The sequence below is a fragment of the Erythrolamprus reginae genome, chromosome 6 (genome assembly GCF_031021105.1).
Source record: "Erythrolamprus reginae isolate rEryReg1 chromosome 6, rEryReg1.hap1, whole genome shotgun sequence".
Taxonomy (NCBI): Eukaryota; Metazoa; Chordata; class Lepidosauria; order Squamata; family Dipsadidae; genus Erythrolamprus; species Erythrolamprus reginae.
This window is the reverse complement of record NC_091955.1, coordinates 84360885-84375490: the sequence shown is the minus strand read 5'-3', so window position 1 is coordinate 84375490 and position 14606 is coordinate 84360885. Positions and strand designations below refer to the sequence as shown.

The following is a 14606-nucleotide window of genomic DNA, read 5'->3' as shown; positions in this document are numbered from 1 at the left end:
TACACTTGCTCAGTGGGAAAGACTTACAAATGAGGTACCTGAGGAAACTCAGAGATAAGAAAAATGTCAACCCTTCACCAATAGATGAAACCACCTTAAAACTGGGATTACAGTTGCAGATTAATGCACCACTGTATTTCAGATAATATACTCAATAGACTCAAACTCAACCCTGATAAGACGGAGTGGCTGTGGGTTTTGCCTCCCAAGGACAATTCCATCTGCCCGTCCATCACCCTGGGGAGGGGGGAATTATTGACCCGCTCGAATAGGGTCCGCAACTTGGGCGTCCTCCTCGATTCACAGCTCACATTAGAGAACCATCTTTCAGCTGTGGCGAGGGGGGCGCTCACCCAGGTTTGCCTAGTGCACCAGTTGCGGCCCTATTTGGACCGGGACTCACTGCTCACAGTCACTCATGCCCTCATCACCTCGAGGTTCGACTACTGTAGCGCTCTCTGCATGGGGCTACCTTTGAAAAGTGTTCGGAAACTTCAGATCGTGCAGAATGCAGCTGCGAGAGAAGTCATGGGCTTCCCTAGGTATGCCCATGTTACACCAACACTCCGCAGTCTGCATTGGTTGCCGATCAGTTTCCGGTCACAATTCAAAGTGTTGGTTATGACCTATAAAGCCCTTCATGGCATCGGGCCAGAATATCTCCGGGACCGCCTTTTGCCGCATGAATCCCAGCGACCGATTAGGTCCCACAGAGTTGGCCTTCTCCGGGTCCCGTCAACTAAACAATGCCGTTTGGCGGGACCCAGGGGAAGAGCCTTCTCTGTGGCGGCCCTGACCCTCTGGAACCAGCAACCCCCCAGAGATTAGAACTGCCCCCACCCTCCTCGCCTTTCGTAAACTCCTTAAAACCCACCTTTGCCATCAGGCATGGGGGAATTGAAACATCTCCCCCGGGCCTATATAGTTATGTATGGTATGCTTGTGTGAATGTTTGCTTTTAATAATGGGGCTTTTAGTGTTTTTTTAAATTATTAGATTTGTTATATATTGTTTATTATTGCTGTGAGCCGCCCCGAGTCTACGGAGAGGGGCGGCATACAAATCTAATAAATAAATAAATAAATAAATAAATAAATAAATAAATAAATAAATAAATAAATAAATAAAAAAAAAAAGAAATATTGTTACATATGAGCCAGTAATGGGCTCCTATGGGTATGGTCAGGTATGCAGTACCAGTAGAAATGTTTTGGCCAGGTATGCAATATTGGTAGAAAAATGTTGAATTTTTTTCTTTTTTTCCCTTCTGGGCTCTTGGTAAGTTTTTCATATTGCAGTAAATTAAGATGAATGTATATAATTTTAAAAGAGGTGTGTGTGTGTGTGTGTGTACATACACATACAGTTTATATAGTAGATAATGTATATTTATGTATGCCTGTGTGTAATATGTATGTACACATATGGCATAAATACATAGAATTAAATACCGGTAGTATATTTTGGATGTTCAGTAACAGAAAATAGATAGAGATAAATAGATAGGGAAATTATATCTCTTTGAGGCGAGGAGAGGCCAGGCACCCTAACCCTAACCAATGACGTGAGTGACATCAAGTTGGCCACCTTTAAGCCACCCCCGGTCACATGATAGTCAAGCCACTCCCACCTGGTTACATGGCCGGCAAGCCACACCCACAAAATAAGCCATGCCCACAGTGTGGAAGTAAAATTTTTTGCAGCCCTTCACTGATATGAACATATGATTCTGAAGCTAAACCTTAATTTTCTGTTCTGTAGCTCTTAAAATAAATGTGGAATAAACTGATTTATACTAAATCGCTAAAGCTACTCATTACTCTCGTACATCACTCTTCAAAGGGCTCAAATCAACCCCCGTACAATTCTCAGAAGGTTTCCCAACCAAGCAATTTCATATGGTTGAGTCTCTTTTAGATGTCATTGTAAGACTATATTATATTTATCAAAACGTTCCCTAGGATCACTAGAATCTCTGAAAGCACATGCTAATTCTTGCCTATAGCAAGTCAGACAATGGGTATTTCCCAGACTGTTGAATTTAAATGCTATCTTATCCAAATAAAAACCAGCAAAATCTACTGTCTCCACTGTCAGTTCCTATTGTGGCTTCATAGCTTCTGTTTTGAGTTGTCACTGGATACTTATCTACAAGGCAGGTTATATCTTTGGTTAGTTAGTTAGTTAGTTAGTTAGTTAGTTAGTTAGTTAGTTAGTTAGTTAGTTAGTTAGTTAGTTGTTTGGTTGTTTGTTTATTGTTAGAGTTGGAAGGGACCATGTGGGTCATCAAGTCCAACCCCCTGCCTAAGCAGGAACCCTGTAGCATCCTAGCCAAATGGCAGTCCAATTTCCTCTTTAAAATGTCCAGAGTATTGGAGTTCACAATGTCCGCTGGTAGGTTGTTCCACTGGTTGATCGTTCTGACCGTCAGGAAGTTCTTCCTTATTTCCAGGTTGAATCTCTCCTTGGTCAGCTTCCAGCCGTTGTTCCTCGTCTGGCCCTCCGGTGCCCTGGAGAATAAAGTGATCCCCTCCTCTCTGTGGCAACCCCTCGTATACCTGTAGACTGCTATCATGTCCACTCTGGCCCTCCTTTTCTCTAGGCTATCCATGCCCAGTTCCCTCAGTCTCTCTTCGTAAGTCTTGGTTTCTACACCGCTGATCATTTTGGTTGCTCTTTTCTGCACCTTCTCCAGAGTTTCAATGTCTTTTTTGAAGTGTGGTGACCAGAACTGAACACAGTACTCCAGGTGTGGTCTGACCAGGGCATAGTAGAGTGGTATTAAAACTTCCCTGGTCTTGAAGTGTATTCCCCTGTTGATGCAGCTTAGGATTGTATTGGCTTTTTTGGCTGCTGCTTGGCTCATGTTTAATTGATTATCCACCAAGACTCCGAGATCTCTTTCGCCATCGCTACTGCTGAGAGGGGTTTAATCTGCTAGACTTACTATCTTCTCTGCTGCCAAAGGTTACCAGCTGATGCTATACCATCGGAAAATCACAATAATGTTCTGATTGGTGGACAATTCTAGAGATGAGTCTGAGTACCCTTGCCCCCTCTTATAACCCCACCCCCCCTGTCTGGGATCTGCTTGGTAAAGTAGTAGGAGCTTCAATCTTTAAAGCCCAATACAATTCAGCTCCTAGGTACCTTCAAAACTACCTTCACACAGAGATGCTCTATCATGTATGCTCATCCCTGTCTTTGTATCTGTCATACTTATGAGGTGGAGAAGGGTGAAAGCTTTGTTGTGGATTTGATATTTTATATTATGCTAACCATTGTATTGTATAGTTTATTACGGTCATAGACCTGATTGTAAAACAAACAAAAACACCCAGCAAACACACAACCAAAAGTTTGTTTGTTTAATTCGACTTCTATGCCACCCAATCCCAAAGGACTCAAGTTGCAAGATAAAATAGCAAACAACAGGTAAAATCCACAATAAAATCCAGTAGAATCCATTGATTAAGGCAGTATGCAAACTTGAAAACAACTAAATCTACCAGGTGGAGATATGGCTATGCCACACGTGAGATGACCATTTGCAGAAGGCTTGGACGCAGCCACAGCAAGCCTTCCAAAGGACATGGCTCTCTCAATGGTTTAAGAGTGTTCTTTCCAGAGAAGAGAAGCGTTGGAAGGGACCTTGAAGGTCTTCTAGTCCAAAGCCCAGCTTAGGCAGTAAATCCTATATCACTTCGGACAAATGGTTATCCAACATCTTCTTAAAAACAGAAGTTGGAGCATTCACAACTTCTGAAGGCAAGTTATTCCACTGATTTAATTGTTCTGACTTAATTAGTTTCCACCCATTGCTTCTTGTTCTACCCTCAGGTGCTTTGGAGAATAGGTTGACTCCTTCTTTGTGGCAGCGCCTGAGATATTGGAGTACTGCTACCATGTCTCCCCTAGTCCTTCTTTTCATTAAACTAGAAATATCCAGTTCCTGCAACCATAGCCTCCAGTTCCCTAATCATCTTTGTTGCTCTTCTCTGCACTCTTTCTGGAGTCTCAACATCCTTTGTACATCGTGGCAACCAAAACTGAATGCAGAATTTCAAATGTGGCCTTACCAAACTGTAAAGTGTTATTAACATTTCACGTGATCTTGATTCTATCCCTCTATTATTGCAGCCTAGAACTGTGTTGGCTTTTTTCACAGCTGCTGCACACTGCTGGCTCACATTTAAATGGTGGTCTATTCTGTTCTGTTCCATTCCATTTTATTCAGATGCAGTTCCATTGAGCACTACATGTTGAGTGCGGTTGGTGAACCAGTTTTGAATCCATCTGGTGGTATTGCTGTCTAACCCACATTTTTCTACTTTATCTAAGTAATAGGTTATGGTCTACTTTATCAAATGCCTTACTGAAGTCCAAGTAAATTATATCAATAGCACTCCTCTGGTCCACTAATTTTGTCACTTTGTTAAGGTAGATTTGAAGTGGAAAAATGCTTAGAAAGTTCTGTACAGACTAATGTTTTGCATCTTGGAATAAAGAGGTTGAACAATGATTTTTCTAATTAAATGGCTTTCCCTCATGCTTTTCAGGAGCATAATTTTGGCTTTTGTGCCTCTTTAGATAGCTGGATAAACAGCATGAAATTATATTTTATAATAGGCTTGTTTAATGCTTTGAGAGTAATTGCTTTTTGAAATTTGTAAATAGGTTTGGAAGCATTTATTTTATAGAGCTAGAGAATGGCTAATATTATCTTTACAGGTTTAAACCTTGTAGGTGCAAGAGTTATACAAGCATGCCTCAAACATCTGTCAAATTAAGTTTTAACTTTAACTATCTCTAGCTATTCCTCAGCTAACTAGTAGACCTCCATTTAATTTGGACACATTCTTAGATTAGAAGTTTGTGTTTTGCTGACTGAATAAAAATGAGTAATGCAACAGCAAATTTCAGCTCCCTTAACACCTGCTGCTCCTGAACATGTTCACTCCTCCTTTCTGTTAATTTTGAATGTTCTTTTTCCCAGGCTTTTCCCAAGTTCTCTAAAAGAAAAGGGGAGTGTCTTTATACAACCTTACTTCCTATTCTCCGCTCTTTGTATCTCCAAAATGAAGATGTATTTATTTATTTATTATTTATTTATTTATTTATTTATTTATTTATTGGATTTGTATGCCGCCCCTCTCCGGAGACTCGGGGTGGCTAACAGCAATAATAAGACAGCGTACAATAATAATTTGTGAGCCGCCTCGAGTCTGCGGAGAGGGGCGGCATACAAATCTAAATAAAGATAAAGATAAAGATAAAGATAATCCAATACTAAAAACGATTAAAAACCCATTAATATAAAAACCAAACATGCATACAGACATACCATGCATAAAATTGTAAACGCCTAGGGGGGAAGAGTATGTCAATTCCCCCATGCCTGGCGGCAGAGGTGGGTTTTAAGTAGCTTACGAAAGGCAAGGAGGGTGGAGGCAATTCTAATTTCTGGGGGGAATTGGTTCGAGGGGGGCCGGGGCCGCCACAGAGAAGGCTCTTCCCCTGTTGATGGGACCCGGAGAAGACCCACTCTGTGGGACCTAACTGGTCGCTGGGATTCATGCAAGATAGCATTAGAAGACATGGTCACTAGTCTTCGTGAAGACCTCAAGACAGGGAAAGAGTAACCATCAATGCTTCTTTTTCTGTGAGAAAAAAGGTATCAAAAGCACGTACAAACAGCTGTACTAGTTACTTTGGTTATAACACCTATACTAGTTATTACAACTGTAATACAGCGGTGGTTTGTTCCCAGGCTAGCCTGGGTCTGTGAACTGGTAGCAGCAGTGGTGGCAGGAGGCTCCGCCCAACTGCCTGGAATGCTTCTGCACATGTGCAGAAATGTTGTGCACACATGCAAGCGTGCATGCGAACTGGTAGTAATGTGCTTTAGAACCCACTGCTGCTATGATAACAACTACACTGGTTATTATAACAATTTTTATTGAGTAAAATGAATGTTTCAATCCACAATCCAGAACAGAGAGGAAGGGGTGCAATAATTTTTGAGATTCTTTTAGTGCTTTGATTATTTTGAATCATCAGATTTTTTAGGCAGTAGCTCATTCCTCTTTTTTCTTTCTTTCTTTCTTTCTTTCTTTCTTTCTTTCTTTATCTTCTGTGTAACTGCAGTGATCATGTTCATATGGATTGTTTCTACATGATTTTGATTTACAACCAGCTGTTTAACTATAGTTTGGAATTATTATACTCTTAGAAAGGGTGCTTTATGGTTTTCATATTACATCAACCTCTCCCACGGTCCCATAACTGCATGTCAAATGCTTGGCAATTGGCTCACATTTATGAGTAGTTGCAATATCCATGGTCATGATTTGAGATGTTTTTTGCTCATTTCTGGCAAAAGGGAGAATTGACTTACAACTTTGATTCATTTAACAATCAAATGATTCACCTAATGACTGCCAAAACAATCATAAAATCAAGACTGCACACATGGATACTTTGACTTATAACTGTGACACAACCAAAGTTTTGATCCCAATTTCAGTTGTAAGTCAAGGACTAAATGTAGTTTCCATTTAGCTAAACCCATTGACCTTCCTTTGGTACAAATAAATGAAAGACTAGAAAGCAGTTTTAATTTTTTTTTAACATTGCTTTCCCTTGAAAGAAAAAGTGTGGAAAAATTAAGCAAAATGATGACAGCCTGAAGGAACTTCATTACACTACTAATTTTACACAAATTTGTTGGTTGTTCCTTTTTGATAGCTTCAGGAATAAAAAAGTCATTCACATGAAACTATTCTATGAAACTGTTCATTAAACTGTAACACAAGGAATTGCTTTGATTTTAAGCCTAGTAGTGACTTAAAATTTTCCTTACTCATTTCCATTTTTTCTAAGAAAGTGGGTAAACCTTTGCTCTGTTTCATCCCAGCAGATTAATAACACCTCTAGGATTTAGAGTTGAATGAGCACAGATAGGACTGTACCCTTCTTTGTTTGAAAAAATTCTCTACGGGTATTTTTATATCTCCAATAAACCTGAAAAACATTAATAATAATAATAATAATAATAATAATAATAATAATAATAATAATAATAATAATAGAAGCAGCTAGAGAAATACGAAGATCTAAAAATCGAGCTGCAACGACTCTGGCATAAGCCAGTGAAAGTGGCCCCAGTGGTACTTGGCACGCTGGGCGCAGTACCAAAGGATCTCAGCGGACATTTGAAAATCATTGGAATTGACAAAATCCCCATCTGTCAATTGCAAAAGGCCGCTTTACTGGGATCGGCAAACATAATTCGCCGCTACATCACGCAGTCCTAGGTGCTTGGGAAGCGCACGACTGGTGATGAAATACGAAATCCAGCATAGTAATCTTGACTTCATGCTGTCCACTGCCAACATTTTTAGACATAGTAAACATACCAGTAGTTCCTCATCTCCCACTGTAGTCACAGTGAAGCTAAGTGCTACATACACTTCGTCATATTTCCTCATCTTATCTTTCAGGAGACTTACGTTTGTCTTATTATCTCCATCTCTCTCCTTCTTTCTTTTCCTCCCTGTTAAATATTTTTCCATGGTGTCTCTTAAGGGCTTGTTATCTACACTTCATATTTCCTGCCCTGTGCTATTGTTTTGTGCAAAAAAAACCCTACTCCCTGGGGCAACCCCCCCCCACATTCCCTGGGGTCATGTGCCCTCCATGGCATCCCTGGGTGGGGCACCCCATTATTTGAGAAGCACTGCTGTAGCATGATTAAAGCGGAAGTGTAGGTTTGGCTTAGCTGGTCCAAGAGTCATATTATTGCTATATTACCCCAATGATTTTAGGATAATGATTAATCTCATTGTCCCCAAATTTATGCTCACAACTAATATTTTGAAGAGCTAGTCTTTAAAAAGTTTTGTGCTGGTTAATGACCACAATAAAACCTAACCTAATATCTTATTATATAGTAAAGACAAACTTATACAATCCATACTTGGCACCTGTCAAAAATGTTTACATGAAATAAATCCTGTTAGTCTATAAATATTTCCAAAGGTCAGGGCCAGACAGCAGCAAGGACCTCTGAAATACAGTGCAACATGGGAGCCTGGCAGCCATTTTTTTACTTGGACACAGTGAATCAATACAACAAACGTTATTAATGGAGGAATCATAGCTCTCAAAATCCAAGCGATCAATACCAAAGCAAGAAAACAAAGTTGTGAAATATTCTGAAAGTAGTAACTACTTATTTAATGTACTTGTTTATTTAACACGATCTTGGACTCATCCAAATGTACCATAGAGTACCCTCTGAATTTCTGCCCCGAAATAAATCACCATACAGATAGAAAGTCAAAGCAGCAATGTTTGTTGCCATTTGAAGTATATCCAGGAGTGGGTTACTGCCCGGATTGGGGGGGGGGGGGGAGAACGCAGTGGAGTAGCGGAAATGGAGCTCCACCACAGATCACCCAATTTGCACTGAAAGAGGTTGAAAGAAAATGCATAAGCCACGCCCACAGTGTGATAGTAAAAATGTTGGTAGCCTTTCACTGGGTATATCCTTCTAAACATGGCATGGCAAAAGAAAGACCATGTCTAGTAGTTCCTTTTCTAATCATCTCCAGCAACATCATGTAGAAGAGCAGAATACGAATTAAAAATATGTTAGCTTCTGGCAACCAAAGAATATCTTTCATTTCGATACAGAAACAGGTCAGATAACAGGTCAGATAACCGATTGATCCTCCCCTCACCCCCCACCCACCCCCAAATATTCTGGCTAATTCTTGATGTACTATAAACTTTATAGAGTAGATTCAAAAATACCTCGAGAAAATCTGCAACAATTCATCTTGGTGCTGATTGGAACAGTGACATAATTCAAAGCAATATTACCTTTCCACTGTAGTAGGGGTACCAAACTTGTGATAAAAAGTTGTCATCATGGGATGTATCGCAACTCCTCCCTTTGCTAAAACAGGGCCAGCACCATAGCAAAGCAAGGTTCATGATGCAAAACTGATATTTCTCTAATACAGTGATACCTTGTCTTACAAACTTAATTGGTTCCGGGATGAGGTTCTTAAGGTGAAAAGTTTGTAAGATGAAACAATGTTTCCCATAGGAATCAATGGAAAAGCGATTAATGCGTGCAAGCCCAAAATTCACCCCTTTTGCCAGCTGAAGCGTCTGTTTTTGCGCTGCTGGGATTCTCCTGAGGCTCCCCTCCATGGGAAACCCCACCTCCGGACTTCTGTGTTTTTGCGATGCTGCGGGGGAATCCCAGCATCGCAAAAACGAGCGCTTCGCTGGCAACGGAAGTCCAGAGGTGGGGTTTCCCAGGGAAGGGAGCATCAGTGAAATAACACCATCGCAAAAACTCCGAAATCCTCGAAATCCCACCTCCGGACCTCTGTGATTTTGTGATGCTGTGATTACACTGAGTCTCCCCTTGCTGGGAAACCCCACCTCTGGACTTCCATTGCCAGCGAAGCGCCCGTTTTTGCGCTGCTGGGATTCCCCTTCTGGGATTCCCCTGCAGCATCACAAAAACACAGAAGTCCAGAGGTGGGGTTTCCCATGGAGGGGAGCCTCAGGGGAATCCCAGCAGCACAAAAACGGGTGCTTCACTGGCAATGGAAGTCCGAAGGCGGGGCATCCCAGCAGTGGCGGTGGGTTTGTAAGGTGAAAATAGTTTGTAAGAAAAGGCAAAAAAATCTTAAACCCCGGGTTTGTATCTCAAAAAGTTTGCATGACGAGGCGTTTGTAAGATGAGGTATCACTGTAATGTGATTTCACATATCAAACAGATGAGATTTTGATTCTGATTCTAGAGATATTATTCCCATAACACAGAGAATATGTTAGGTACCTATTTAAGTTCACAGGGCCATTCTGGTACTGCATCTACATTACAGAGAGTACTGTATTGCTTTTATATTTGGCCTGAAACATTTTGGAAAAAAGGATGTTTCAGAAATATTACAAACTCCAGCACAAGACTGAATCATCTTGAAGTATTGAAGATAATTATTTCAAAGGGAAAAGGATGAATTGCAGTTCAGTAAATCTACGGAGCCCAAAGCACATTTTAAACCACATCCCTAATAAAAAGTACAGTGTTCCCTCGATTTTCGCAGGTTCGAACTTCGTGAATAGCCTATACCACGGTTTTTCAAAAAATATTAATTAAAAAATACTTCGTGGGTTTTTTCCCTATACCACGTTTTTTTCCACCCGATGACATCATATGTCATTGCCAAAGTAATAATTTTTGCAAATAAATAACAAAAAAAAAAATTGTTAATAAAGAATTATGTTTATAAATATCAGGATCACTAAGTGTCTTATCCAATGGTGAGTACCAGAAATAATGGTGAGTAAATGGTTGTTAAGGGAATGGAAAATGGTAATTTAGGGGTTTAAAGTGTTAAGGGAAGGCTTGTGATACTGTCCATAGCCAAAAATGGTGTATTTACTTCCGCATCTCTACTTCGCGGAAATTCGACTTTCGCGGGCGGTCTCGGAACGCATCCCCCGCGGAAATCGAGAGAACACTGTATATGCCAGTTTTCCTTTGTAATACACAATGCCAAGCAAAGACACAATCTTTTGGAATCAACAATAATTATACTGACTTCTTCATCTTTTAATTTTTATAAAGAGTATTTGATTCAGAAGGAAAACAATGTTATTTCGGCTCGTGATGCTTCTCAAAATGCTGAGCATCAGCCCAAAGTCACCTCTGGCTAGGAGCCAAAAGGAAAACAGGAGAAAGTTTCTTACTGTTTCGGGGCTTCTCTTCATCCATGCCTTCATCCTCATTTTCTGGATCTATATCTTCTGCCTGAGTGATCCAGTCTAGATATCCCTTTAGGTCCTCCTCCAGTTGTTGTTTCTCTCTTAGCTTCTGAAAGTCACCTCGAGCTTTTGCTTTTTCTCTTTCTTTAGAAAACTCCCTGGTGAGAAGGAGGGGATTAAATTAAAAAACAGAAGAGAGAGAGAGAAAGAAAGGAAAAAGGAGAAAGAGAAGATAAGAGAATAACTTGAATTGCCCTTAAAATATTAAGTTTCTTGGTATGATAACTCAGCCTGCTCACGTTAATTTAAGCACTGTGGTTCTTCAAGATATATTACTACTAGGTTTTAAAACTGCTAATATGAGCTCTCTGTGCTGCATCTCAAATTACTTTTGTAACTTGAGATGTAGATATTATTGTTGTGAAAATCTCCTACACCTGGTGCAATACTATATTCAATATATTACTAGGAATATAAGGCAGATTTGTTTCTTGTGTCCTATTGATTTGCCTCCTGTTCTCTGTCCTAATTGTTTGGCTTTTGTTCCATGTTTGTCAGGATTCTAATCAGGAGACTTTTAAAATAGAATATTACAAGATACTTTATGTAGTTCTTAGGATCAAAGCATCTCAGTGAATAGAGGAAAGAGATACTACTAAAATAAATAGACCAATTACAAACATGGAAAAACTATAAGAGTTTGTCTATTAAAACCCACATTTTTGTACCAAGAAACAGTAAACAAAAGGTGAACAATAAGAAAATCTAATTTTGGTGCTTTTTTCTGATAACTTCATATAAGTTAGGTGACCAATATTAGAGGTTTTTTTTATTAAGCCAAGATGATGGTTTAATAAAGTCTGTGGAGTCCAATCACTTATAATGTTTCCCTGTATTATCCACTAGGAAACGCAACCTAGGTTGTATTGGCCCTGCAATATTAAACACTATTATTTAAAAATGTCTTTTAATAATAATAGTAGAATATTTATGCTCAACTCTAGAAGAATATTGATGTTAGACTTCAGATTCCTTTATTACAATATCATGTCTACTACCTGGTAGTAGTTGTCCTGGCTTTAAGGACTATATTTTACATATCTTGTAATCTTTTAAATTATAGAGTCAAAGACTGAACCTGATTTTTTTTTAAAAAAAAATGAATAGTTTGATTTGCTTGAGTGAGAAATTTGTATTCAGTAAAGCATCATGTTTTTCCTGTTTCAGAGCATTCTACATGGGGAAACCTTTATATTAATATCAAATGGATATATTTCTGGGACATCTAATATAATGTTAAAATTGTTCTAATGATGGTAGCAAACTGGGTATCAATGTATGATCAAAATGTGCCTACACTCAGTTCTCTTTTACTGGGCATTTTGTAATTTCAATTTCTTACACCATTGTGTATTGCACCAAGCCAAATTGTGTTTAGTTTATATACTGCAGGATAAAATAAAGCAACATAGTTTCTTTGGTTAATTCCTGGTTTGCTTCATCTGCATGTCTTGTTTGTTGCCAGCATCCAAATCTCAAAACAAAGATGCAACTATTTCTCCAATCTATTTGCAGAAATGTTTCCTAGAAATCAAGGAAGATGTTTTGATGGTTATGCACTGCGGGTTTGTGCTCTGTATTTCATTTGTTCTGCTGTTGTGTGAATGTCCCCTCTTATCATGGGGACTCTCGGCAGGCACTTTGGGCAGGCAGACATGTTCCACCTGGAAGAAGCATTCCTGAAGTTACAGTGAGCACCTAGCATATAAAGCTTTATATTGTAAATCACAACCAGTTCCTTAAGGTGTGCATGAAAACAACCAGAACCAGTAGAGTTGCTATGGTAGTGGTGTTATTCGGCAGTAATGTTTCTGTCTTGGAACCATGTGTACAGTTGTACTGTTCATCAGCTGATGTTTAGATGGTTTTAAGGGTATTGGATAAACTACATTACAATAATCCAATTAGCAGGTGATAAGGACATGAACGGAGATTATTTCACAGAAAGCAGAGTATTAGAGCGAAGACTACGGATGAGAAAGGAGAGTTTGGAGAGAAAGCCATTAATCTGGGAATCAGTCTATATTTATTTTCAAGTACTATTTATCTGGCAATTTTGGGATTTGTAAAAGAGAACAAACGCAGAAACAAACCAGGAATAACAGAGTTAGCCAGGTTTAGCTAACTTAATGGCAGGTTTCATAAACCAATTTTAAACCATGACACCAAATTCTTCTCTTAGCATCTCTGTGTCCTTGGTATTCCAACATTACTGTTATACCAGGTTTAGCTAATTTAATGGCAGGTTTCATAAACCAACTTTAAACCATGACACCAAATTCTTCTCTTAGCATCTTTGTATTCTTGGTATTCCAACATTACTGTTATACCAAACCCTAATTTAGCATTTTTATAGGCCAAACTGATTTTACAATGATCATCCAGTATTGCTAGTTTTCAGCTATCAAAGCAAATAATATATTCCAACTGGTAAAATATAAACATGGAATACACAGAATTATCATTTCAATTTACAACATTGAGCCCAAATTCCTTCTCAATTGTAGGAATCTAAATTAATGCAAAGACTCAGCTTAAATACATATTTCTCAATTGTAACTAGTTTCACTGTCATGAATGTTGTTACCTGTCAGCCTTCAATACTGCGTTATAACTACCGTGTCACCATATAGGGTTTGGCCAAAGACCACTGGCTATATCAAAAGGAATGTAGATGCTGAATCAACACTTATATCCATAACACCACCCCAAAGAATAGAAGTATCAGTGTAGAAGCAAGGAAAATAAAATAAAAAAACAATTGAAAAACCTTTTTTTTTCTTTGTATTGCTTACCCGCTAAGTACACCGAGAACCAAGTTAAGTACAAAAAATGAGCCTATGATGATTAGTGTAACAAAATAGATCCAGGGCCACTCCCTTCCTATGGCATCATTGACCTGGAAGAGTGGAATGATAATTAGTGAGAAAAGTTAATTCCCCTGCATCGCAAATCTCCAGTAGAAGGGAACCTCAGCCACCAGCACTAAATTTGAATGTTGAGTGAGTCAATTATAAAGCCAAGGCAAGATAGGAGCCATGTGTGTAGGAATGCACAAGTTTTCTAAGTTAATTAGACATATTAATGAATAGGTAAATTTTCATTAAACAGACTCCTGGCTTGGGTTTATGACAAGCTAAGAAGCCTGGTGACATGGAAGGATCCTGATCCTGGAATCTTGCCCTGCAGGCATGAGGAGAAGAAAACACCAAAACTAACAGCTTACCCGCTCAACACACCAAGAACCAGATTAAGAACGAAAAAGGATCCAAAGATGACCAGACTGACAAAGTACACCCAGGGTAACTCATAGCCCATAGCGTCCTGCATCTGGAAAGATGGAGGGTAGTTAGAAGACAGAGACAGAGAGCAGAAATGGTTAGAGAAGAGAAGAACAAGAGAGTTTAGACATCAGGCCTATCTACCTGATTCGGAGAGTTGGAAATGTTATAGTTCAGGGATGGTGAACCTATGGCACAGGTGCCACAGGTGGAACATGGAGCCATATCTGCTGGCATATGAGCCGTTGCCCTGGCTCAGCTCCAATGCGCATGTGTGTGCCAGCCAACTGATTTTTGGTTCGCACAGAGGCTCTGGGAGGGCATTTCTGGCTTCCAGAGAGCCTCAGGGGGATGAGGGAGGGCGTTTTTACCCTCCCTGGCTCCAGGGAAGTCTTTAGAGTCTGGGGAGGGTGAAACACTAGCCTACTGGGCCCACCAGAAGTTGGGGAACAGGCTGTTCCTGGCCTCCAGATG

The 14606-nt window shown here is 39.6% G+C and overlaps 1 protein-coding gene across 1 annotated transcript in view; it reads right to left on the bottom strand.

Moving 5' to 3' along the window:
• Nucleotides 1–14606, bottom strand: part of CACNA1C (calcium voltage-gated channel subunit alpha1 C) — a 611798-nt gene that overhangs the window by 156412 nt on the left and 440780 nt on the right. The window contains 2 exon segments of the mRNA XM_070756479.1: nucleotides 10777–10949; nucleotides 13647–13750. Coding sequence (XP_070612580.1) covers nucleotides 10777–10949; nucleotides 13647–13750 — 277 coding nt within the window.